The 26,124-nt window shown below is 42.2% G+C and overlaps 1 protein-coding gene across 4 annotated transcripts in view; it reads right to left on the bottom strand.

Annotated features, from left to right (window-relative positions):
• MEIS1 (Meis homeobox 1) overlaps positions 1-26,124 on the bottom strand; it is a 108,507-nt gene that overhangs the window by 33,890 nt on the left and 48,493 nt on the right. For all 4 annotated transcript variants that reach the window (XM_086460860.1, XM_086460861.1, XM_086460859.1 and 1 more), the window contains one exon: positions 18,052-18,197. In XM_086460860.1, the coding sequence (XP_086316986.1) occupies positions 18,052-18,197 (146 nt within the window). The remainder of the gene's footprint in view (positions 1-18,051; positions 18,198-26,124) is intronic.

The raw sequence follows: 26,124 nt of genomic DNA on the forward strand, positions 1-26,124 counted from the left end.
TCAGAATTCTTTAACACACAGGCATTATCAATTCAACATCTGCCAAAGAGGAGTGCATACAGATCTGAGGTTGAAATTCAAATGCAATTTACCTGGGCTAGAGCTGAGCTTCACTTCCCAACACTCAGCAAGCTATTTCAGGTGCTCTTGTTTTATCCATCCCAGCTTTTACATCCCCATAAGTTCACTCCCCATTATTTTTACCTTTAAAATGAAAGCCCCTCATAAATTACCTTCTTCATTCTTTAGCTCTAATGAGTTCCCTTCTGCTAAAATAGCCCAAGTTCAGTAAGATTGCATATATGAATAACATAGCCAAGTTTTAACTCTGTAAACTTAACTAAGCAATTCTGCTTTCTAACTAGAGAATTCATTTATCTACACCCATTTAGCGTGTGAAATCCCTTTGACTGGCTTCAGGCTGCAGACTTGTGCAGAAATACAGACTTTCTGAGCAGCCTGAGCTACAATTTAACTCTGAGAGACGAATTAAGAAGTCTCCAAAAGGAAACAACTGCTCTAATTGACTATTTACGCTACTTAGCAAAGAAACCTGGCTGATAACGTTAATGAATTTAAGAATAAAACAGACATGCGTTCCCAGGATGATATTTATACGCGCGAGGATGTGCATGAAAAAAAGTGCCATTTATATGTCCTGAGAGCTGGGAAAAACCACATCCCAATTCTCCCCCAAATCGCCAGATTCAACCCTAAATCAACACGCATTTGCTCACAAGTTCACTATGTATTGATTCCTGGCCTCATAAAAACCTCATTAAAAAGTCTTGGATGGGCTCCAGGATGTGACTCTTCCCTCTTGGCAGCCCGCTTAGACTGAGAGGTCTCCCCCATAAAAAAAAAAAAAATTCCCAAAAAGTCAATGCAGCTCTCCACCAATTTCACCTGACTTGCAAAAACCTCTAAAGACCAAACTGTACCCTCCCTCATGGAGGGTTGGCAGGACTGAACTTTGCATTTCAGTGGGAATATTCATGGAGTGAGGCAATTTCCAGGGCTCGGCATTACGGGGACGAGCCCTGAAATGGCAAACCTCTCTGCACCTGCAGCAAACTTGGCCAAGGCCTGGGGTGCCTGAAGGGTATGTCCTCATCTCTGTAAGGCAACACCCTTGATGGTGTCTTCCACAGGATGATATGGAGGCCAGGGCAGGGGTTTTTGAAGGAGCTCTTCAAAAGCCCAAAGAGAGTCAGCTTCAAGAAGCCAGTGCCCACCCCATCCCCAGCCTAAGCATCCCCTCCACCCTCTTCTGCCTGGTCCTTCAAAGCCTGAACACATCAAGCACCAGGCATGTGTGGATGCCTCCGTAGATACTACCATAAAAGAGACAATCAACGTATTTGGAAGCAAAAGCATTGAGATGGCATGCTGCTTTCAGCACATTTATGGTGTGCAGGCTGTTAATAATTCACAAGGAGAATAACATATAATCAATTAATTTTTTCAATACCAAGCTCAAAATCCCCTACCCCTTCCTTTCTGAACAAAATTCCACATTTCTTTTAGAAAGACCTAAATGAAAGTAGCTAAAGAACAAAAAAATGTCACCACTAACAGGTTACAAAGTAAGAGCGAGCAACCAAGCACATTTGATCTTGTTCTATACACGAACCTTTCTAAGATGACTGCTCCAATTAAAAAAAAAAAAATCGAGTTTATCATTTTGATGATACGAAATGATGAACTTGACTATTATATGCATATATTTTGTTTAATGGCTTCATTTATTTTAATAACAAAGAGGAACTAGATCTCTACAGATGAAAGCTTTATTTCATGACTTTGGTGCAACTGGGATTTTTAAAATCTGTGATGTTAACCAAAATGTGATAATGGATGTTCTCAAGGGCCCTATTTTATAGTATTTTATGCAGATCCAAACTATACATGAGACATTACAAACATGATGTTTAGCCCTATTTTAAGAAGGTAGAACCGACTCCGGTGTCAGAGGCCCTGTAATTGTTTTCTGTCTGCTTCTCGTTTCTCTGAACAGTTACTTGTGCAGCAAAGTCTCACTGTAGAAGTATTGTGACAAAGGCTCTCTGAAGACATCTCATAAAACTATATTGAAAGGCACCAATTGTGGGATTTTGGCTGGGAGGGGACAAGATTGATCACAATGTAACTACTTTATGTACAGCAGGCTGCCTTGAAGGGTCTGTTGACACCCAGAAGGAGAGAGACACACAAAAAAAAATTTAAAAATGCTAATACTGCTACCGTTTTATGTCAGTTAATTCCTAAGATACACATAATCAGAAACACCTCATCAAATTTGATCACGCTCCCAAACCCTCTGAAGTACTTCTCATCTACTCCACTTTCTTTTATTTTTACGTTAGTAGATTAAAACCTGTTGTTTCAGACAACGGAGACACTCACACGTACACAGCATTAAAGATGCTCTTGTTTAATAAGTCTTTACACACGCAGGTGTGTGTGCATTTATGGGGATTGATGCAGTTCTGCAAACTACGCCTTCCACCCCCAAAAGCAGGGACTCAGCCACTGTTTTAGGGAAGGCAGCCCAAGATGGCAGCTCATGATTAATGGCTGTATCATCTCTGGTTCGGCGGCAGCAAGGCCCCGGGTCTGATCTGCCAAACATCCCCTTCGTCTGCAGCCGATCAGCAGATGTAAGCACATAGGCCCTGTCAGCTTGACATATCATTCCTACGACAATGTCAACGAGTATTAATGTTCAATTATCTGTCCTAGAAATAACCCTCGCCTTTACGCATTGTGTAACTGGGCGCGTGGCACCGCGGTAATGCAAACGACAAGGGCAGAGATGCCCGCGCTCACCCGCTCACTGTGAGTTGGTTTCCCAACATCATGATGACATTGCCTCGCGGTAGCGCGTGGACGCCTTCCCCCTCCTTCCTCTCCCTGGTTGTGGAGGTTTCTGGTTTTTTTTTTTTGGAAAGCATGTTGCAGCACCAAAGACCTTTCTCCTCCTCTTCACATGTTGTATGTTGCCCATCAGCACACCAAGATAACACTTGGAAAAGCCATATTTTGATTTCACGTCCATGAGGAGTTTGCTTGTTTGCTTTTATGGAGAGCCATAAGCCACCCATTACCTGGCAGCCTCTTTTTATGTCCCATGCTTGGGTCTACATTTATCATTTACCATCAAACGCCAATGTCGACAGTGGCTTCTTCCAGGGCTGTGTCAAGATCAATTCAACTCCAACTGCAGGGCTGGAGAAATTTCTCCAAATGAAACATTACAGCTTCCCTTTGCTAAAGCAAGTTTAAAATAAGACCCCCAGTAGAGAGATGATTTGAAGAACAAACACGAGTTCATTCCTGACATCTTTTACTACTGTTCAAATATTAAAATTATCGATGAGGCCAAATTCAAACAGGACTCTTGAAGCAAAAAGCTTAGCAAGTATTTCTTCTTTTAAATCAGCATTGCAGACAAATTACCACTCGTTCAAATAGGCTACAACGAAGTTTGCATTATTTTCTTTTTTTTTTTTGTTACTGTAGCACAACTTCCTTGAACTAACATTCAAAGGTTATCGGCTCTAAGTTATGCTTGCTAAGTCTTCTTATACAACCCACAATCAGAGGGAGGGAGTGGGAGGAAGCAGTGTGATAACCAGTGCCAGCTTTGAGATAAAGCCCTCCACCTAATCTCTGTTTATTTAGACAACCATCTAACCACAGTACCGGGCATAAAAACAAGCCAGGTGTACAGCTAAGGAAATTTCTCCTGCCTTATCATCACTGCATTATATTTTGGGGCAAAGGGAACCAGAGCTTTTTTTTTTTCCAAGATAAATTCAGAAATTTAAATAATCCCGAAGTTTGAGGTTTTGATGTCTGCATTCATTCAGCTGGCTGGGCTTTTTTGCTTTGTTTTGTTGGGAAGGGAGGTGACAGTAACAAAGCACATTTTATTCCATGCTTTTGTATTTCCGGAGGTTTTGGAGAAAAAGGTTTGCCATATCAGTTTAAGAATGAAGATCCTGCTTTGAAATATTTCCCACCGGAGGGGATTCAGGGTGTTCGGAACAAATATACATATTGTGGGATCAAACTGGAGCAAACTGAGTAGCGTTTGAAATGTATTTCACCCTAAAGAGCTGACAGAGAGTCAGGCATGCAGCACACCTCCGTGCAGCAGCGTGGAAGCTGCTTTTCCAGCACTGAAGCTGCTTTTCCAGCATGGGTGCCAAAATAGAAAAGCTCTTGCAGGTCAGGCCACGAGAAGCAGCACCGTAAGGTGTCTGGCTGAAGGGTAACTGAGCCTCCCTCTAGCTTCAGTGGCAATATTAAACTGCGGTGGGAAGCTTGCACGTCAGCTGATGGCTCTATTTCTCCTGCCATATGAGCCCAAAGTTGCCTCCAATATATTCAAACTCCTTTTTCCCCCCTTTTTTTCCCCTCTGATAATTCACCCCACCACTCAATCATTTTAGGCAGGGGTTGCTGAGTGCCAGTTTTTTTGGTGCAAGATGAATAACCCCAAGGAGCAACTTACACCAAGTCCCAGGCTCCTGTCAGCCCTGTAATTGATGACGTTTTCACTGTAAGGCGTGGGGACTGGGACACATTAAGGCTCAATAGGGGAAGTAAACTGAGTGAACTGACTCAGCAACTATGCCTTTTACCATGGCTTCTAATAAGGATAAACTGATTACTGCCAAATGTACTTTAACATCACAGGGGGGGGAATAAATCGATCTGCTCAAAGGAAATAAGTGCCATACTAGAAGCTTTTTTTGAAGTGAACTTTTATATTCAAAAGTGTAGAAGCATGTTTCAGCAGCGTGTTGCTGCTTCTTTCCGAGTTGCCATCCAAAAACGAATTTCCAGCCTTAAAATGCATCCTAAAGATGAATGCTGCAAAACGACCCCTACAAAGCCAATGTATCTTTTTTCTAATTTCAGTCTCAAATTACTTCAATAATGGAGAGGTGCACGGCCACGCTAGGGCTGTATTTCAAATGCTGACTTTATGTCAGCATCTTTTTACAGTGACTGGGAGAGCGGATGCTCCGCTTCTGCGCCAGGCAGCAGGGAAAGCAAGCAGGCGGCAGCTGAGGTTGCCAGGGGTGATTATGGAGCTGACAACCCCAGGATCCAGCAAAACCCATCCTGACTGATGGCTTCTGGGTTCCTGCTGACCTTTGATCCCTTCTGGTTTGGCTGGGAACAAAAGAGTCCGTTCACTGGGGCCCCTCGCACGTATACTTAACGAAAGTGGTCATTGCCTATATGCCGATTAATATGTTTGCTTTACATGTGGTGGGAGGAGGAGCACAGCCATCCCGTGTCGCTGTGCAGGTAAGTATCAGCTTACCTAGCTTGTATGTCACACAAAATAAATCAAGGAAATCCACCATGAGGCGCATAAAAATGACTAAAACAGGTAAAGACAATTTTTGTCACCAAAGAAAGAAGCTGCCGAGGCTGGCGCTGGCACCTGGAGCGATTTCTCCATGTACCCGAAAACCTGTGTGGAGTTTCTGTCATTAGAGATTTGGTGCTGCTCTGACATCGAGGGCCATCAGCAGCTCAAACACGGTGTTGCAAAGATGCTGCCGGCTACGGCAACCGTGGAGGATGCTGTCTGACCCTCAGCGGCAACTTTCATCGCCGCATGTTGTCACCATAGCAATGAGCTGGATGCAAGCAAACGACTAGAGTCTGTCATCACTCAGCCCCAGCCTGACAGCCTTCAGCACCAGTCACTCTCATCCAGCCTCAATATGCAAATACATCCTCAACGGGCCCAAAAGTAATAATCTGCCCTTCTGCAATGTCATCATTTTGCTGGCATTCCCAGTAGCAATGTGCAGCCCTTATACCCCATGTAGTTGCTTTGTTTTATTCCCCAGTGAATTTTTATGCTTTAGGGAAAAGGAAGAGAAAAGCGAGGAAGGGAGAGCACCAGAAAGGAGACAGCAGTACCCAAACTTCAAATATCAGAGATAATCAAGAAACAAACAAAAAGGAAAAGAAAAAATATCTGTTGTGCAAATGGCAGTAAAACACGAGAATTAATGTTTGAAAGGAATACAATGACACTTTCCATGCACGGGCTTCAGTAAGGGATAGGAATGTTACTGTGAAAGTTTAAAGCTCCCTTTTAATATTAAACACAGTAGTTGTATATAAAATGCATTCGCCGCTCCCTTCACAGAAACAGGTGCTTGGGGTGAAGTCAGGATAACTGGCAAGGTATGCCGGGCTGTCACCGACAGCAAACATGGCAAACACGCTGCTCTGCCTTCATGCCAACACTGAAATCGAGGGTCCCAGCTATTTTTACGGTCCTGCTGCCAGAGATGCCACGAAGAGACAATTAACTTGGTCTGCTTCCCTGTTGCCTTGGTGGAAGTACAGCAAGAAATGACAGAAATCAGAGATGGCAAACACTATCTCATCTAGAGCTCGTCTGCCTGGTTGGATTAATCATAACATCTCTATTTTGGGAAAATTTCTGTGTGGGGTCATTTTTTACTTATACCGCCCATGAAAGCTCGCTCCTTCCAATCGTGGCGCGTGCAGAAGATGGTGAGAAAGATTTGACTTGGTGGTTACCTTACTTAGCTCATCTCGACCACACACTTCATATTTTACTTTGTGTTTAGTCATACAGAACAACCCGATTTAACAGTGATCCTATGTATTGTGCATGCCCTCTCGCCGTTTAGAAAGCCGCCTTTTAATGATATTTAATTTAGACTCTCTTATATGCTACATTTGCTAGAGAACACATTGGCTACATGGCTCTTACTTAACATGTTCGCCATACCCCCATCGCGTGCAACACGCTCGCCGGTCCGTGGCAGCCCTGGAAAGACAATTCACTGCTTGAACATTTTTAAACCTGATTTACCATTCTGGAGAAACAACTATGCAACTAATCTTCCAGGACAAATGTAACGCTGAAGAACAACTAAACTGAAACGTATAAATTCCATATATACTTAAAAATATTATCGTCTGTAATTTAATATAACAATATTTCTGGGCCTATAACCTTGCACGCAGAGGCAATTTCCCAAGCATTAATACTTAAATGGGTCATATGCACCACATCTGTCATTCTGTCCTGAAGTCTATGAGGCACAACCAAGACTCTGCAAGCCTATTGATTTTTCTAGCATTTGCTTTAATTTACTTAACCATTGAGAAATCCATCAGTACATAAAGGGCAACTGTCCATTACTGCCTCATTTGCAGACATTCTTTCCCCTCATTTTTTTTGGTAAATATTTCCCCTTAAATCGCTGTGTGTTTACAGTGTAAAAATGAATCCGGAAAGTGCTCACACCTGTTTCTGTTCAGTAACTGCTGCACTGAGGTATATGTAATGTGCTTAAAGATAGAATAAATATCTAGACATTATTACATCTGTGTGCAAAGGGTGGTAAATTAGATCCTAATTACATTAACAGGGATGCTGCCTCCCAGCTTAAATTTTACATGAGCACTCTGTAAAAATCCAAAAGCTCTGCTGTGGTTTCTTTACGAGCTGGTGATTACAGCTACTTCCTATGCGGTCACTAAATATTCTGTTTACAAATAAATGAAGAAGCTTTGAGCCAACTTGCCAGGGTAATAATCCATGGGTTTTTCTTTTTTCCCCCAGCAAACCTTTACCACATAAGCATGGCAACAATCAGAAGCCCTTAGCTTCATCTAATTACTCTATCACATAATTTCACAAATTGCCTTTTCACTGGGGAGCCAAGTGCAAAACACGCTCACAGTGGGATTTCAGGCAGCAGCTTTCATTTACTACTCATTTCTTGTTAAATTAAACACAAAAACACCAGTTGTGTGAAAGAAGTCAAAAAGAATGCTTGCAAATGAGCCAGACAAGTGTATCTTATATTTATACCATTTGCACAAAGTAGCTCATTGGCAAGCTGGGTTTTTAACGGCACCATTATCACCTTTAACCCTTTTAAAGCCCAGCATGAGGCTGGTAACCAGATCATCCCCACCAAACTCAGCCCGGTGTAAACGCATCAGGCAGCGCATGAACCTTATTAGCCAACATGGCATCCTTTAGTTAATAACCGGTGAGATGAGGCACCTACAACCAGCGTGCCCTGACTTCTCCTCTACATAACCCCTCCAGCTTCCCAGGGGTTTAACGGGGAACAACTCAGGGTAGAATTTCCCCCATGAATTCCCAGGTATTACACCCACCTAATATAAGGGAGGGACAGTCCTACAAATAAATCAAGTGGGATTTGTAAGCACAATTCCTATTTCACCCTGGTACAGCTCTCTGAGGTGCGGAGGAGCCAGCAGGACTCGGGGGCAGAGAGACCTGGAGGGCCAGACCCCTGCTAATTACCTGAGTGCTAACAAGGCAGGATTGCAACTGTCACTGAGGAACACAAATTATTTTGAAAATAATTGCAGCCAGTGTACCATCGCCGGTGGAAGTGAACCAGAGGTTACACTGCTCTAAGATGACATTTTTTACATCAACAAGTACAAAACTAAAACACGGCCATTAGTAATTAAAGCTGTTCCTTTTGTAGCACCAGAGCCAGTAGGTCAGGTACCGCTTTACATCAGAAACCAGGCCTTGATGGCAGTAGATTTGCCAGCATTATCTGCACAGGGAGAAAAAAAAACATTAGCAGCAGCTGTCTGTGTGCTTCAACATTGAAAATCCTATTCATACAGACAGGTGGAGTAATTTAAAAGCCAATGTGGTACCATTTTGATGCAACTAATGCCACTGTTTACTAAAATGCTGTCATTACCGCTGTTTATGAAAACATTACTAAAATTGCATTTTATTCATAAGAATCCTAAGATTCGGGTTATTACCAGCTTCAAAATTATTCTGCCCCCAACTGAAGCTTATGACTCTCCAGGGTTTACAACCTGCTGCACCGACGGACCTATGCTCAGGTTTCAACAACATAATCAAGTAATTCCCACACAAACACAGTGCAACTCCTGAATCAGCACAAAGTCCATGGCAAATAAGTAGAGTTCTGCCACAGAATCTATTAATTAGCCAGATTAATCTAACATGGCATTTACCTTCCCAAAAATATCACCTAGGCACCTCAAAAACTCTGGTTGACATGAATACAGGTTGCCTAGGAAGAAGAGTTTCACTGCAGAGCTGACTTTAGGTAATGAATAGAGCAAGCCACCTAAGGCAGGGTCCCACCTCTGAGTTCAAAAAAACTCCCTGGAAAACATACTTGTATCATGAGCAGACCCTTGGTTTTACTAGTGTGACTCAAGGGACACTTTAACGCCACAAACATGACTACCTCCCTTTTTTGCATCACTAGTACAGAGATTCATAGCAGAAATAAACTGGTGGTTTGTCGGGTTTTTTAAAAATGTATTTCCAAAATGTTTTACACTGTACAGGTTGGATTAGAAAAGGTCAACCAGTAGCCAAGAAAGGAACATTCATGCTATACCTAAAGTCTGAGAAGTATTTTCCAGGCAGAAGTTTCTGGTTCATAAAGCAGAAGATGCAGTGGTAAGTCTCCTAGACCTTTGTTTATTAAAATAATGTCCCACCACTGAAGTGAAACGACCACTCTACTAAATCCTGTGGGTCTAAATCAGGCAATGATGCAAAAGGCGAGGTAAATTAGATAACTACATACTAACTTAAACTCTTTTCTGCCTACTTACCTTCTCTCTACACATATATTTAGCATTGCTGTAGCTTACAGGGTGAGGAGCTGGAAGGGCAAAGATGAGTCTGATCAATATGTTTGTTCATATATTAAAAACTGGATTTTTGGCTGAGCATTTTGGGGGAAAGGATGACATTATCGATGGAAAACTTTAACTTTCCATCAACAAAGAAAAAAAGCCCTTCGCCAAGAAAAGTTTTCTGTGGGTAATTTTGATGGGCAGATAGTAAACATAACTAGTTAATATTAGGAATTAGGGCTTCTTGAATAAACACAATGAGAAAAAAATGTGTAAACTATAACAGCGCAGATTCTGTATAGCTGAAGGTAAATGCAGGAAAAGGGAGACAAAACTTTTAAAATGGGTAAAAAACCAATTCACTCCTCAGGCCTGTCCTGGAGCAACAAACAGACTGTATTCACTGCAACATCACTGTTTCAGTTAATTCAGGCAAGGGTTAAGTTCATGCAAACAGATGGAGGATACTCTATGCCAGAGCAAGGGAATGCATCTTACACAACTCGATGTACCACTTCCAAATGTGACCCTATTTGAAAGGCAGCTTATCTTACACTGCAGATTAACACATCTCATCAGATATGCGCCCAACTGGTTTGCTGCTTCATATTTTGGCACTTTACCTGATCTGATTAAGTCATTCGCTAGCTTACACTGGTGTGCTGTTAAACTCCTTCAAGAGTTAGGAGATTGCCAATAAAAAATTAACACTGGCACTTACATCCATAAGCATATCTAAGGATCAACATAGGCTCTTTTGTAGCAACTGTGTTAGAGGACAAGCTAAACAAACAACTAATAATGAACAACCGAGCCCATGAATTTATCCTCATTTCCTGCTCACCCACTGCTTGCCAAGATACTGTTGTTGCCTTTGATGTACTTTATATTGCAAATTATTTGCCAAAATATTTCCATGGATACTTCCAGGTTTACAAATTGGTGGTCAGACTTTTTCCCTGCCCCTCTCTATCTCCAAAATGTGACACGTGAATGTTGTACGTCTGCTTTGACTGCAGAAAGACAGTACGTCACGTAACACATTTCTGAGCCTTGACTGGAGGAGGCTACTTTCAAAAATGAAGTTGCACACGCAAAATATCACAGCTGCAAATATAAAAAGAAAGGAGAGGGTGGAGAAGAAAGCAAAGCATCTACTGTTGACTTAAAAATTCTTATTACTGCAAACATTCTTGCTGGTAAACTCATTTCCCAGAATATTTATGCAAACAAAAGGAGTTCTAGTACAACGAGAGCAAGTGTAATTTAACATTGGAATTAATGTTTATCATGTTTCAACTTTTCAGTATTCCCTCGCTTCTACTCAGATGTGAAATTCTTCTGGTGTGTAAATACTAATGTGTTTCAGCAGCTTCCAAATAATTCAAATTCTTTAATGTGCTGGTGGCTTCCACGTGTACAACAGTGCCTCCAAGGTGCAAACAGGGAAATTGGGGAAAAAGATAAGATAGCCCTTTGGGAATAGACACTGCCTCTCTAAAATCTCTCCCAGGCTGTTGGCTACCTTCTGATTTCAACCAAAAATACTTCCCTGGACCACTGTTATTCCTCAGACCTGTAAGGACCTTGGGATGAGATGCTTTTTACCACATAGTTTAAGACAAGACAATGGTTGTCTTCATCAGAAACAGGACTGAATCATAGATCTGAAAAAACAGACTTTATAACTACACCAATCTTCAGAACATGAGAATAGCCCACATAAGGAATCCAAGTTTCTGTGAACTGACTGACTAAAGCACCCTATATTTTTCCTTTATGGTCTAAACCTGAAGGTTTGTAGCATAGCCCAGGGCTGGCAACTTAAATAATCTATAGGACAGCATGAGATCTCAGTACGAGACACACGCTTTCCAAGAAATCATGAAACTGGAGGAAGAGCAGCATTGCCAAGGGTATCCTCCAAAAAACCAACAGTTCTCTTAAAAAATGCCAAAATTCACCCACGCTAGAAAACGGAGGCTGCACAGCAGGTCAAAGCAACAAATTTGAGGAAGATGAAAGAAAATGCTGAAGGTTTTGACAGCCAGTGTCCTCCATCAAACTCTGGGAGGGCTGAAGGGTTAAGAAGTTAATTCAAACCAAGTTACCTAAATCCTGTTTGTCCTCCTTTCTGGAGCTATCAATTCAATTCTGACAGAGCCTCAGAATAATTATCTTCTCCCGTAATAACATTTCCTATTTTCTCCTGTTGAAGACGACTGCCACAGCACCTCCACCAGCAGAAGGGAGTTGAGGATCCTCACTGCGGGTTACTTGCACCAGCCTGCAAAGGATGCTTTTCCTTGCCACTCCGGCAAGTCTTCCCACTGCCATGAGCAGGAGGAGCCCTGGCTCCACCTTCCCAGCCAAGGGGATGGTGCTACACTGGTGACCAAAGGCAAGCTAAAAACACCTGGCTTTTCCCAGGAATTCAGGACAGCTGGCACTAAGAAGTCTTGCAGATGTGGAAGAAAGATTTTTACAGCTTTGCCCACAATAAAAATCAAGTGAAAGAGGAGACTTGTGTATTTGGGATAAAGGGGGGTATCCCACTCCCCTTCTGAGTACAATATATGGAAATATGACCCCTATTACACAGATGAGCTCCAGGAGCCCTCTGGTATTTTGCAGAGCAAGTATCAGTTGGTGCAGGATGAAGACTCATTATAAGCGGTACTTTCAGGGGGGTTTGCGTTGTTTTAATATTTCCATACCCTCTCGAAAGGAGAGCAAAGAAAATCATCACTGCTTTTAGCCAATTATTTCTCCTTTTCACATTTTCAGCAGCCTAGTTTTGTACCCATCTGCCCTCTCAGTACACTCCTTTCCAAAACCAGACAAGTATCCCACACAGGAGTAGGGGCAGGGAGCTAAATTAACCCCATGCTCCTCCCAAGGCAAAATCCCATAACCATGGAGGGATGAGAGAAGACATGAAATCCACTTGCTTCAACCTTAAAAAGCTGCTAGCCTGTAAAATATTCACACATAAACAAAACTTACAGAATTAAGTGGTGTAATACTTTTTTTTTCTATTAGAATAACATCCTTGAAGTGACAGGGACTATTTTTCTCAGCTAGATTCACATATAAAATGCCTCCTTCAAATACCTGCTTCCAATAAACACTTTTATACAAATAACAGCTTTGCTAAATAGATTGCATATTGCTTATTGTAAGTTTCCTTGTTTAACAGCATGGCATCAAGCAATCAAAGATTCAAAATCCAAATACATAATAGAAAAAAGCTTTCACTTTTACTGTAAAGTCAACGTCTTTCAGCTACATCTTTTACTTTCTGCTTAGTCTCCCATTTCAGTAAGATTTAACCTCTTAAGGAAATTGTTTTAAAAGTAGTTAAAAATAATGATTAAATTATGGGATTTACATGAAAGAAATCCTTGGCCCATTCATTTTTTTAAATCATGGCAATTTGTTTTTTAAAAGGTATTTGAAGTCCTTGAATCTACCTCTTGGCACCATTAAAAAAAAAAAGTAGTTTCTAATCCCCTAATGTGCTTAAATAAAGCTTTCAATAGTTTAAATTGTTATTAAACATCCTTTGGGATTATAATTTTATGGCTTTTTTTTTTGTCTGATTAGATGATGAACGTGAAGATCATCAAATACTCATCATATAACAAACCAATTACATTGTATAATCCCCAAAATGAGGTTTGAATCCCAACATTTTAAATTAAGCTGGATTTAAAGGATGCAGAGAATTCACAATGAGTGAAAAAAACACTTGAAAAGACAACCCCTCCAAACTCCCTTCTTCTAGTTTTGATAAAAAAGGTACCATTGCTGGGACAAAAGCATGGTATGGGCTGAAGCAGAAACTAATCCTGTTGCCACAATTAAATTTACACAGATCTGGTTGTAGGCAAGATTATTTTTTTCTTCCCCTTCCCTTCCTCCAAGCTCTTCCCTTATTTTGCAATCCCTGCTGAGGGCTATATATTACAGTGAGGAGATTTGCAAAATGGTGGTGAGATATGATCCCTGAATGTTAAGTGATCCAAGAAATAATAAAAATACTATTTAAAAAAAAAAAAAAAAAAAAAAAAAAAAGAGGACCCTGAAAAGATCCTAAGGGCAACTTTCTGGGGCCCAGCTTCAGCACAGGACTGGTTTGCCCCAGTCCCTCCTCAAGACCCTCCATGGCATTTGATGTTCATCTGATGCCACCCCACAAACCTCCCCTCATTTCTGACTCAACTTTTACAGTTTGGGGATGTCCTCACGTCTTCATCAAACTACTAGTAGCTTTTTTTTCTTTTTTTTTTTTTTTTTTTTCTTTTAATCCAAATAGTAACAGGCCTTTCCTTCCACTTCAAAATTACAGCAAAACCCTAGAAATAGATTTCACAAACGTCAAAATTTACAGTCTGGTGTCATCATCTACCCTCAAAAATTTCAACAAGCTCCACAGCTTCGTTTTGCCTAATGGCCAACCCAGACATTTAAGCAAAACTCAGTCAGAATAGCAAATGGTTAAAAATAAAACCTGCAAAGTCCTAAGCGTAAGTCTGATCACGACTTTTGCTATTGTTTTAGCTGATTTTTTTTGTTGTTGTTGTTATTATTCCAAGGGGAAGAAAAAAAAAGGGCAATTTGGATGAATTTATCCCCTGAAGTGTTTCAGAGCATACTGCCTGCATCCACAGAGGACAGCGCTTGCCTACCCTTTGGGCATATGTCAACTCAGTTCTGCACATCAGTCAAAATAACAGGGAGGCTGCAGCCTGACACTGAGTGGGAACTATTGCCCAAATTCTTCAACAACTGGAGAGGCTATGGCCTTGCATATGATTTTTTTGTCTTCAATAAAGAAAAAAAGAATTTCCTCCTAAGTGGGAAACGAGAACTAAGGGACAAACCTTAGGAAACTAAGTCAGTACACAGAAGACTTAATACTCCTGGATATGGAATAACTGCATAGAAAGAATTAAACCAGTTTATACATTTTTAAAAGATTGTATTAGTCCAACACTTACTTTAAGTCTTTCCAACCACTAATCATTAGTATGACAGACACAGCAATTACTGTCTATTTTGTTTAATTCCATGCCACTGATGTGTATTAGTATTACTATTATGAAGAAAAAAACAATTTGCCTTTGAAAAGGAGGGCTCCTGACTAACACCCCAATTAGGAAGCACCAGCCGTCAAGGGGATGCTAGATTTTGCACTTAACCGTTGCTCACTTCTTCCCTGCCATTTTGCAGATGGGAAAGTGAAGGCAGGCTAAGTGCTGGGGGCAAAAGGGAAGTATTGCCTGCCCTGACATGTCCCCTGCCTGAATAGAACCACCTCCCTATCTCTCCTCACCTCCTGCTTTGAGGAGGACCTCTTGTCCACTCTAGGGAAGGCCAAATTCACTAGTAATAAATAAATAAATAAGGTGGGATCTCTAGTTTCCTCAGCTGGCCACTTCTCAGGACAACCTCGCTCCCACAGCGAGAGGCCCAGCTGGGGATGCTGTCATGCCCATACGTAGGGTTATAAGAGATAACAGCAGTCATCAGGCCCAGACACCCCTATAAATGAACTGGAGTCTTAATTCCTTTGGCCTCTCACCCTGCTACTCCTCAGCTCTGATTGCAGACATTATTTGGGCCTGGGTTTTTCTGCAGGGAGGACAGCACCCCAGGCAGCTTGTCAACACATTATATTGCTCTAGTGCTAACTGTAGTGTTGACTTTTCCCCATATTATCAATGTGCTTGCCTGCAGGACATTGTTCTCTACGCACAAGACCAAGACCCATTGCTCTTATGGATGCACAAGATCTCTGATGCCATCTCACTCCAGCGAGAGCGCTCACAGCCGAGACACGTGTTTGGAAGAGCCCTCAATGTTGTTCAGCTATGTTTGAATTTGGGGAAACTGCCCATAACCCCACCTAGAATAAATTTGAAAGGTCTGTCTCAAGGTCGTAGCTGGAGAAGGTTGGACTGAACAAACCAATTCTGCTTTACTGAGCTGATCAGACAAGCCTGGAGCTACTCTGATGCTGCCACAAGAAGAGAAAGCTGCCCTGCAATAAATCTGCATGCTTCACCTGGCTGGGCTGGATCTGCACAGGGCATGACGGATTTTTAAAGCAAGCTTTAGCTCAGTGCTGTAAGGCAGAAAATGCAGCAGCTTCACTGCATAGGTCCTGGGTCCTGGGGGGTTCATGTATTTGAGTCTGCCAGGAGAAGAGACCACCTTACAAGCAGATGCCCAGATGATGTCTCCCAGGGGCAGCTCTGCAGCAAGCTCCACAGGCACTCTCATTTCCTCTTTTGTGCACCATTACCATACAGCAGAAGACTGAAAACCCACTTGTAACCTACACCTACTCTTGGATGAAACAGTGAGAGAGTCCATTCTCTGGTCCTGAGACTGAGCATGAAGCCAGCTGCAGGGTCAGGTCAAGCCCACGAAGCTAAATGCTCAACACAGGTTGGTTCCTGCCCCAAGGTCTTTTGGGAGTCACCCCTGCTATCTTCTGCTGTGCTCCCATGAATGGGTTTGGAGGGTGGTAGCTGGCCCAGGCTAAGTGCTTGTTGGAGACTGCTCAAGCAGTTTAATAGGACAGACCATCACATTCCTGTGCCTGGGCCTGGGTGATGTTTAATTTACTAGCACAAACACAGCAACAGGCTGCTTCCCGGAAAAAAGTACTAATAATAACATACACTAGTTAATTCTTAATTCCTCAGCTGGGAATTATGGGGTCTGACATGCCGTTGCTCTGTGTCCCCTGGTGTGCCTTGTCCTAACTGCAGAGTTTCCAGGGCATCTCCTTAAACCATAACCTAAACCAGCTGCATCAGGCTGGTGTGAGCATCACTGCCGGCACAGTATCGCTGGACCGTTTTGGAGGCAGATGTCCTTAACCTCACATCTACCTCCAGAGACACCACGTGTCAGCTCATTTTGGGTGAGGACCTAGAATTGGGGAGCCACCAAAACCAAAAGGGATTTCACAACTTTGGAAGCAATGCACTGAACACGCCAGGGACAGGGCTAAGGAGCTTGCAAAGCTGGGGCACGGCTGATGTAGTCTGCCAGAAAGAGAGATTAACTTGGAGATATTCGAGGCCCTCTCCAGCCTCAGAGGAGGAGTGCTCCGACATGAAGGTTCATTCATAGCAACCCAGGATCGCGCAGGGCAGGATTTCCTGCCTGATCCCCGTGCTGACAAGAGTCACAGCAGATATCTGGTTTCTTGGCTCAGCAGGGGACAGAGGGGTGGTGTGTGTGAGCACTTCCTCTACTTGTGAGTATACCCTTGGCAGGGCTCCCACCGGTGCTGGGCAAGCTGGCTGGCTTCTGGTTTCATCATGACCCAAACTACAGGCAGGGGAGAGAGTCAACCGCTGGAATTAGAGGCAAGAGCCATTCTTCACTACCAACTGCAGACTCCCGGCACCCTTTGCCTGGCCCTTATGCTCCTGGCACAGGAAAGCTCAGACATAAAACCTGGGGCCGAAGGCCAGCATCCTCACAGTGGATGAAACATGGTGATAGATCACCACAATCCAATGAAAAAGAATGGCATTAAAAACACTTTTCTAAATGCTAATGTTAGAAGGCATGGTACACAATATAAACTCTTGAAAAAAGCTCCAGCATCTAGCTTAACCCCACACACCTGTCCAGAGCTTTGATTTCTAATCCCAGGAATAAAAAAAATACAGGTAGCTGTAGCAACAGAAATAACTGCACATCCCCCCACCTCTTTATAATGTTAAAATGCAGGGGTAACTTACACTCTGGGAGTGAGAACGTCTCAAAGAAAAAAATTATACTTTGCTATTAAACCAGATACATTCAGACCTTTCATCATGAAGCTTCTGATGATCTCTGACAAACATGAATAAGGTCTTTGTTTGCTTTTTGCTTTGTTTTTAATCTCCCCAATTATTTTCCACGGTTCTCTGGAGTGCAGAACCAGGGACCGAACGCCGCTCCCTGCTCCGAAGCAGCGATTCCCATGTCAGCTAAGGGGAGCTGCAGCTGTGTGAGCAGTGGGGCAGGACAGGTCTCCGAGGTTATTAGTATAAGCTTAGTCACACTTTGCGTGACGTCCTGTTAACAACTGCAACTTGAACCAAAAAAAAAAAAAAAATCTAAAAACAACACACAGAGAAAAAACCCCAAAACCATAAAAAACATACGCTCCGTGCTCTTCCCGTGGCATCTAGCAAATGAGGCAACAACAACAACTCTGCTTGGAAAAGTTCCCTGAGCTGCCTGTCAGCAACATCATACGTATTTTTTGCTTTCTACGACTACTACAACTATGACATTTTCCATGTTTTATTTTGCATATGTGATCTAGAGTTCACTTACTGTTAGATGCTGGAACAGCCATGCCCTCATGATATTTGTGGCTACTTTGGGAAAGATGCCACGCTTTTTATGTCGCTTTTTGTCCTTATCTGGATCATCATCATCACCTGTGCTGGGGGAAGCTACACTGTTGTCCAAGCCGTCACCTGTAAATATAGTGAATCAAATTTTGACTTATGCTACCTTTATATACTTCAGCCGAAGCCTGACTTTGGGTATAAACTGCATGAATATTTAAATGAGGTATAAATTCTTTAACATCGTAATTCACAAGGGGTTGAGGGGATGGGGATGAAGAGACATGGGGAGAGGGAGGGTCTCAGGTCTGTGTCAGCCCCACTCTGATTTATCCTGAAGGACAGTGCGGCCATTTCTGCTGCTTTAACCCAAAACAAAAAGTGCTAAAAAAAAAAAAAAAAAAAAAAAAAAAATAATAATAATTTGCAAGCATTCAGCTTGCAAAGGTAGAAGCAGTGGCTTTTCTTCACACTAGGTCACTTCCCAAAAATTCATCCCAATCAGCTACTTTGGCTGAGATGGCAATCAGGAAAGTATCACTGGTGTCCCATCCTCATGATGTGTGTGAAGCTGGGTGCCCCACCCTGCTCTGGGAAGCGAAAAGTGGGGTGAATGCAGCTCTCTTGCAACATCATATTCTCTCCCCAAATTCAGAAATAACCAGACGATTGGGGCATTGGTTATGTTAAGTCTTTCATAGATGTTCGACTTTCCCTAACATTTTGGTAGGAGGTGGGTAGCTAACTGGCCTCCCCTCTTCCCAGCCCCAGCTGAAAGAAATTCATAGTGGGCTAAGTAGGCACCAATTTGACATACACCATAGGAATTAACACCCTGCTTTGTGCCAGTGTGCCATATCTGTAATAGGTGTCTGCTCCCGTTAAACAACTGATCCAGAATGAATTTCCTTAATGCAGAGGAGGTCTCAGACAGTTCTCATCACATTAGCAACATATCTATGGTAGGACGTAACTGCGTAGCAGGCAACTTGAGTCTGGGCTGATGGGCTAGCAGTCAAAGGAGAACAAAAGTTGCAGGGCCTGGCCAGTTTGCATGCAATTTTTGTTTCAAACCCTGAAAGCAGTTTATAAACAAGTCCACAGAGCACATCAGTCTTTGCATTCTCTGCATGTGGACTGAATGGTATATCTTGGCTTCCAAGGACGCTGCATTTGTAGCAACATCGAGTTGTGATGTTATAGGCATGTGTTTTTTACAACCCCGGGCAAGAATGATCGAGAAAGTAATCTGAATTGGGCTGAATCAAAACTATGTCTGCTAGGAATAAAAATAAAATACAAATTTTTTTTAAGATGTAGTTTATCAAAATTCTGATTTGTTAAACAGCTTTCAGAGCAAAAAAAAATATTTATCATTAGTGCTATATTTTTAGTACCTTACTGACCATGGCAAATTTATAATTGTCCTTATGACTTGGCCTGTGTCTTTAATGAAATGGTAACCTTGGGCAGTTATAGAAATAAACAAGATTTTTATGAAGAAATCACATATCCGACAAATTCTTTGAAAGCCGATTACGTAAAAAAGGGCTTTTATACAGAGAAGCAATTCACCATATAAAATAATAATTCATAAAAGAAACATGAGCAAAGGAAACAACTCAACAGCATTTAAAATTCCACGGGCTAATCCACTTTCTGTCTGCAAGAGGCAAACAAGGAAAAGAAAAGTATTACACATTCATTGATTAAAAATGAAAAGCTTCTAACCTAATGACACTGCCTTTCACCACCTCCCTGCAATCGTCCACCCACCTCTCCCCCCATCCCCCCCAATTTTTTTAAAATACACTCTCTCCTCATTTCAAACCCCCTTCAGATTAATTTAGCAGGCATCGCCTTGTGCCTGACGGGAGGAGGACTCATTGATAATTTATGGAAATATCTACTATAATCCAAGGGAGATGACTTTTTTTCCAGCTTTGTGCATCAATAGATAATCAAGGCCTTCAAGCAGTCTTAGCTTCCCATTACCTCAGGCAAAAGAATTCCTGAAAGCATGCCTCCGGGGCACCTGAATTATATCCTCCATTAGGGGAGGAAAGGCTTTCTGCATTCCACCTATAACACTCCCCAGAACCTTTCCTGTTTATTTCTGCTGTATGAAAGCAGAAGCATTAGGAACAGGATTTTTTAAGTGAAGACTTATGTAGATACAATGGGGAAACCTTTCAAGCGCGAGCCAGATCACCTCCTTCAATCCCTGGCGGTGACCTATCCCAAATAAAAGGTTTCTGTTACATCATTAGCTCAAGCCAAAAACAGCCTTGGCTTAATGCACAGTTTGTTCTTCCTACTGTTTTTAGGCAAATACTGCTACTTTACTCCCATCTGGGAGGGAAATTACACTGCTGGGCTGTAATCTAAGACAAGATTTTCATTGGAAGCAAATGCTTTCAATCCAGTGTAAATACTGGTGCATGTTCAGAAAAGCCTAAAACAATAAACCCTGGCCCCGTCCAACACAAGTTAGAGAAAGTGAAACGCAGGGAGAGGATAAGAAAGCACCTGGCTATCCTAAGAGCAAATGCTTCACTAGACTTTTATAAATTGTTTAACCTCTTCCACTTTTTTTAAATGGAAAATTGATCCCGTAAAGACTGAAACCACAGAGAGAAGTCTAAATGGTCAATTGTGGATTTTAGTATTTCCATCTACTTTGCAACTCGATACACTCACCTCTGTGAGGTCTCCAGAGATTACCCCCCTCCCCCCCCCTTTTTTTTTTCCCCTCTTTTTAAAGATCACTAAACAAACTTGAAGCACCACTGACCAGCCACACGGTAGCAGCTACGAACTGCATTTGTAAAATGTCAGCGGCGACTCCGTTCCTGAAGTTGACTTCTCCTGCCGCCAAATGAAGGCGAACTGAAAAGGTGGAAATAATCATAGAAATGATGCTAGTCCATAAACAAGCTTACAGCCTCATTAGTATAGCAGGAGGCTCCACTGGGTGATTTATGCTTGTTTTGCTGATGCCATGAGGAAATGCCATAGGGCAACTTTAGCCAGCTGCTAATGGTTTCTGACAGCTTCTTAGCAACTAGTGCAAGCAACGCCGTGGCGTTTGCTAGTGACAGAAACTGAAAATGTCATATTATCTGCCCATGTGTCACGAAGTCCGTGTGGCAATTAACTAGTAGGCCAGTGACTGAGGGGCCACAGGCTCTTCAAAATGGCCCGTGGCTATTCGGGGGACAGAGCAGGCACACCGCTCGCGTTTATGCTGCACATATGCACGGCTGTATGCGCGATCTGCATCACGCTTCCTCCGCCTTGGTTGCCGATGAGTTTGGTCCACGCAGATCCTTTGTCCGTGGAGAAACTCCGGCTCGCTTTCTCTTTAGGCACGGTGTGACATTATCAGAGGAATTGCAAGTAATCTATCTTGATATGATGGTTGGAAATGGCACTTTAATTGGCAATACCTGATTCTCTGGTTTTAAGCGCTGGATCCAAAGGTGCTAGCTGTTTTTCTGCTCACTCGCAAATTAGTCTAAAAGGATTTAAGATCACTGAAGCAGACTCATTGCCTGTCAAATTGCTGGGAGCACAGCAACTCTGCACAGCAACTAGACGCTATTTAAAAAAAACCCGGAGCCTGTAAGGAGCAGGAGGAGAGCCCGGGCTCTGCGCGCCCATTCCCCAGTGAGCAAAACCAAGCGCTATATGTCAAACTGTCAAACCTTTCAGCGTGGCCATTTGCCCTTTCAAATAATATTTGAGAATTGTTTTTACACAATTTTTTATAGGCCACGGTCTAGTGAAAGAGGCCAACCAACAAAGAAATTTGTACTACAATTCGCCCGTGGACCATTTCTTGCCAGACCTGGGCCTGTCCCCATAGAGCAAGGCAGGTGACCTGTGGCAGCTCCCCAGCTGTTGGGGAGCTCCGATTTCAAACGCCCTCAACTCCGGCGTCCCAGAGTTGCCTATTTAAGCACACCCAGGCATTTAGGCCGCGCTATCTTGTTCCTTTCAAGAAAGGATAAAGCAGCATTTATCGTATTCAGCCCTGATGAATGGGTCAGGCCGGCTGTGCCAGCGGGGGATCCTCTCACTGCGTCCCCCACCCCTGCTGCCATCGCCTCCTACGACTTCCCTTCCCTTCCCCTCCCACTCCCTCAAAAATTGGAGGCAGAAGCAGCAAAGGGCAACCGAGTTTACAGCCACTCCTCGAGTGAGTAATACTCTCTTTGTCCTGGGTGACCTATTATAAACCTTTGTTGGCAAAATAGGTGCTTCTGGAGAGCAACTTGGCACACGTGCCCACCTTCAGTGGCCATAGCCGTTGCAGCAGTTACGTGGCGATTCAAAGCCTCCTCCCTCGCTTCCACACTGAACTGAAATTAAATGTCACCAGCCTCCAATGTTGGAAAGGCAGGCAGCATGGTGTAGCTGGGCAACTTGCAGCTGCTCCAGCTCCTTAATCCACCCTCAGACCTTGATCATAGAAGCTGTAAAGAAGATGTAAGTAGTCCCAATCCCAAGTCATGGACATTTCAGAAAGGCCGGAAATTCAGATGTCCTAAAAGCCCCAGCCCTTTGCTTGACTACAAAATCCATGCTTTTACATGTAGCTCTTTAGACTAACATCCTCAAACAATTTTAAGTGACTAGAACTCTCAATAGCAAAATGCCAAATATAGCTTTACTACAAGTATCTTCACCAGATGCAACAGGTTATTTCTCACTGCATATAGCCCTGTCCTAGGATCAAATCTGTATTTGGAGTACAAATATTTTTTTTATATCAAAGAAAAACATACTATTTTTTAAAAAGCCTACTTCCCACACCTCTGTCACGAGATTTGAGCGATGTTTTGGAGTCTACTGTTCAATTTGCTGTGAGAGGCCAAGAGGAAAGCACTAGCTCTACTGAGGTCCACCAAACCACATGATGAACAGCACCTTCCAGCTTTTACAGTCCATTTCTAGATAAGCATCTAAATCCACTCCTTTAAGGAGTTAAAGGAAGAAAACATGAAAGATGTACCCAAAAGCCCTTGGAAAGACCCAGAGCCACTTTTAAGTGGAGTGACTAAATCAGCATCCTTTACAAGCTTCATACGTTGAACTTATTTTTCATGTTTCCAAGTCTCTCCTGTTAAAAGCAGCTTCTGCCTCCTAGAAGAACTGTACAGTTTGCACTTACTTTATCATTTAATAAGCTGATGTAATTTAAATAGGCACTGTGTTTGGACAAAAATTATTGACTTCTGTTCTAGACTTGCAATGTTTTCAGTGCTATGAACTGAACACCTAACATGATGCCCCAAAGTTTGTGGGCTTTTCAGTAGTGTGATTTTTTTTTTTTCATTCTATCATTTTTTTAAAAAAGCATATAGATACGAGTTCCTCAAATTCCTGCTTCTGCTAGCATGAGAAATCCTACATTATCTAAGCCAAATATTTAACTGTTCACTGTCCATCCACAGCTCTGTGGGTTCCTTTCTCTTTTAATCCAAATCTCATTAGTAATCTTTCCAGGTAACTGGAAAGCAGGATTCGCTAGTGACTTTAAGCAACACGATGTACTAGAGAGATTTTAAGTGGCAAAATTACTTTCCTTAACCTTTCTTCAGTGCTCTGTGCTAATTTAGAGTAACTATTATAATTTCCACACCTTTACCTGCATTATCCCTTACAGAAACACATCTCCAGCTTGCTGCATACCCACACATCCATCATGCTGACTTTTTGCAGAACAAAACCAGGCCTACGTGTGAAATGTAATTTTCCTATAAGGTATAAAGTTATGAACTCTCAAAAAGCAGGTCCAAGGATGCAACAAGTTCTTCTGTAAAACAAAAGCAGGAACGAAGGAATCTGCCACAACCTAGTATTCACAGGACTTAAAACAACGTTTGTCTTTTCAGACCACCAGCATTGAATGGACTTGGGCAATCAAAGAAGAATATGGAGGTTTTTTGATTTGGTTTGGTTTTTTTATTTGTTTCTGACACAACCAGTTCCAACTTGGCACAGGAATGTGGTGAGCAAAAGTCACACCCAAATGACTCTGACGTGAGTCAGGGTGGCTAACATTCACATCCACAATTACAGGAGGACAAGTTCACCACTCAGAAACGATCATTCCTTCTTACAGCAAGGTGGTGAAAGAGGTAGGCTGAGCAGCACAGGGGGTTGAGTGCTCAGATATGCCAGGAGAGAGCTGGAAGGCACCAGCACAGTCTGGGGATACATGCCCAGATGGTAATCCAAGTTGTACCTATTTGTTGAGAAGAATAAAGTTTTGACATGAAAAGGCCTGCAAGTGCAGAAGATTTCCCCAAAATACGCTATTTTAAAATTTACACACATACATGCACATGTATATTGCATATGCAACATTAACCCACTCTGACTGCCCTCAACCTGCCAATGTCCAAGCAAGGAATGTGAGCTGAGGATGGGGCTACCAGCAAAAAGGTACTCCAGAAAGCTTAAAGTAACTGTGCAATTTCTTTATCAGTAAAAACATTTTCTATTAGTTTGGATCCATGATTAGTCAGATGTGATGGAAGCACCCACTCCAGGAGTTTCTGAGGTCAATGGTAATCATCTCAGCACATTGAAAGTCCTACAGAACAGCCCCAAAAATTATTTACAACAAAGACGTAGGTCTGCTTGTGAATTTGAAATGTGGTGTTGATGAGGGACCAATTTTTTTTTTTTCTTATTCCTTAAGGAAAAAGCCTTCTCAAATATACTTAATAAAAAGTTAATGAGGAACAATAAGGTTGAAAATTATCATTAGCAAGGAACAAATACCATGTGTTTGGGTTTGCATGCATCTCTTAAGGAGATGTGGTGCATGTTTTATGCAAGGATTCAGACCATGACATAACCAGTAGGCGGTATCCATATCTACAAGATACTAAAGGAAACAGTTGCAAAAATATCCTACACAAATATTCATAAATGGAATAACATGGACAAATATAAATTACACTCTGGCATTTGACAAATTTTCAAAAGTTTTTTTCTTGAATCATTGTACTTTGTTATTTTGAGACAGGAGCATCTTTTTCTAGTAACTCAATCTTCCTTTTTGACTTGAACTTCCTTCAGGCAAGCAACCCACAAATTAGCTGTCTACACAAAGAGTAGAAACAGCATTGATGAATGGGGGGAAAACCCCACAGATTTTACTCGTTTTCATTTGTTCAGCAGCTTTTTACAGCTGAAACGAAGGAAACCTCTTCTCCTACACAAAGTTGCACTTCTTAATAGGGTCCAGAAAACTCCACTACTATGGGTAAGTTGGGCAGTATTTCTGGAGCTGTGCATCTATGCGCCAAATGAAATACTAAAAAGAAAGCGATTCATTGTATGGGAAGCAAGCAACTTTCTGCTGCCAGCAACAGAAGTTTACTTTGAGCAGTTGGAAGCAAATACCCTACAGAAAAGTATCTGGTTAAACAGAAAAACATCCTGCTTTAACCAAGGATGGTAAAAAGCTTAAACAGGTTGTTTTGTTCCCTAACCTAAAAGCCAGCATGACAACCCTACCGCTTCTTGGTAAAAGCTGTTTTTCAGCTTTTCTCTCATTTTGTTCAAATATGTCTTTTTTTTGAAGCCTATTCTTCCCAACCTCAGCAGGAGAGCTGGCCCTCCCAGCTAAAGGTCCCACCAGTTGCATTCTCCATGAGAAGTCAACCGCATAAGGCTGAGATACAGGTAAACCCATTGTTGGATTTCGCTGGACTTATTCCCTTGCAAAGCAGGAGTACAAGAAGCACCAGGAGGAGGACAGGATTGCTCTGCCACGGGGTAAATACACCCAACTGATACCTGAAATGGCCACGGGGTCAACTTCTGTAAATCTCTACAGCACCTTAAGAACTGGCTCTGTCTTTCTGTTTATCTAGCTCCTAAGACACTTGACTCTTGGACTGAGCACAAGCAGCTATAAGAGGCTCAAAGCAAACATCATAAGCATACTACGTATAAACTAATTAATAATTATTATATTATTACAGATAATTATTAAATTATCTGTAGAAACAGTTTATTACAGTGGAGCATTTAA

The sequence above is a fragment of the Leptosomus discolor genome, chromosome 2 (assembly GCF_034619465.1).
Source record: "Leptosomus discolor isolate bLepDis1 chromosome 2, bLepDis1.hap2, whole genome shotgun sequence".
Taxonomy (NCBI): Eukaryota; Metazoa; Chordata; class Aves; order Leptosomiformes; family Leptosomidae; genus Leptosomus; species Leptosomus discolor.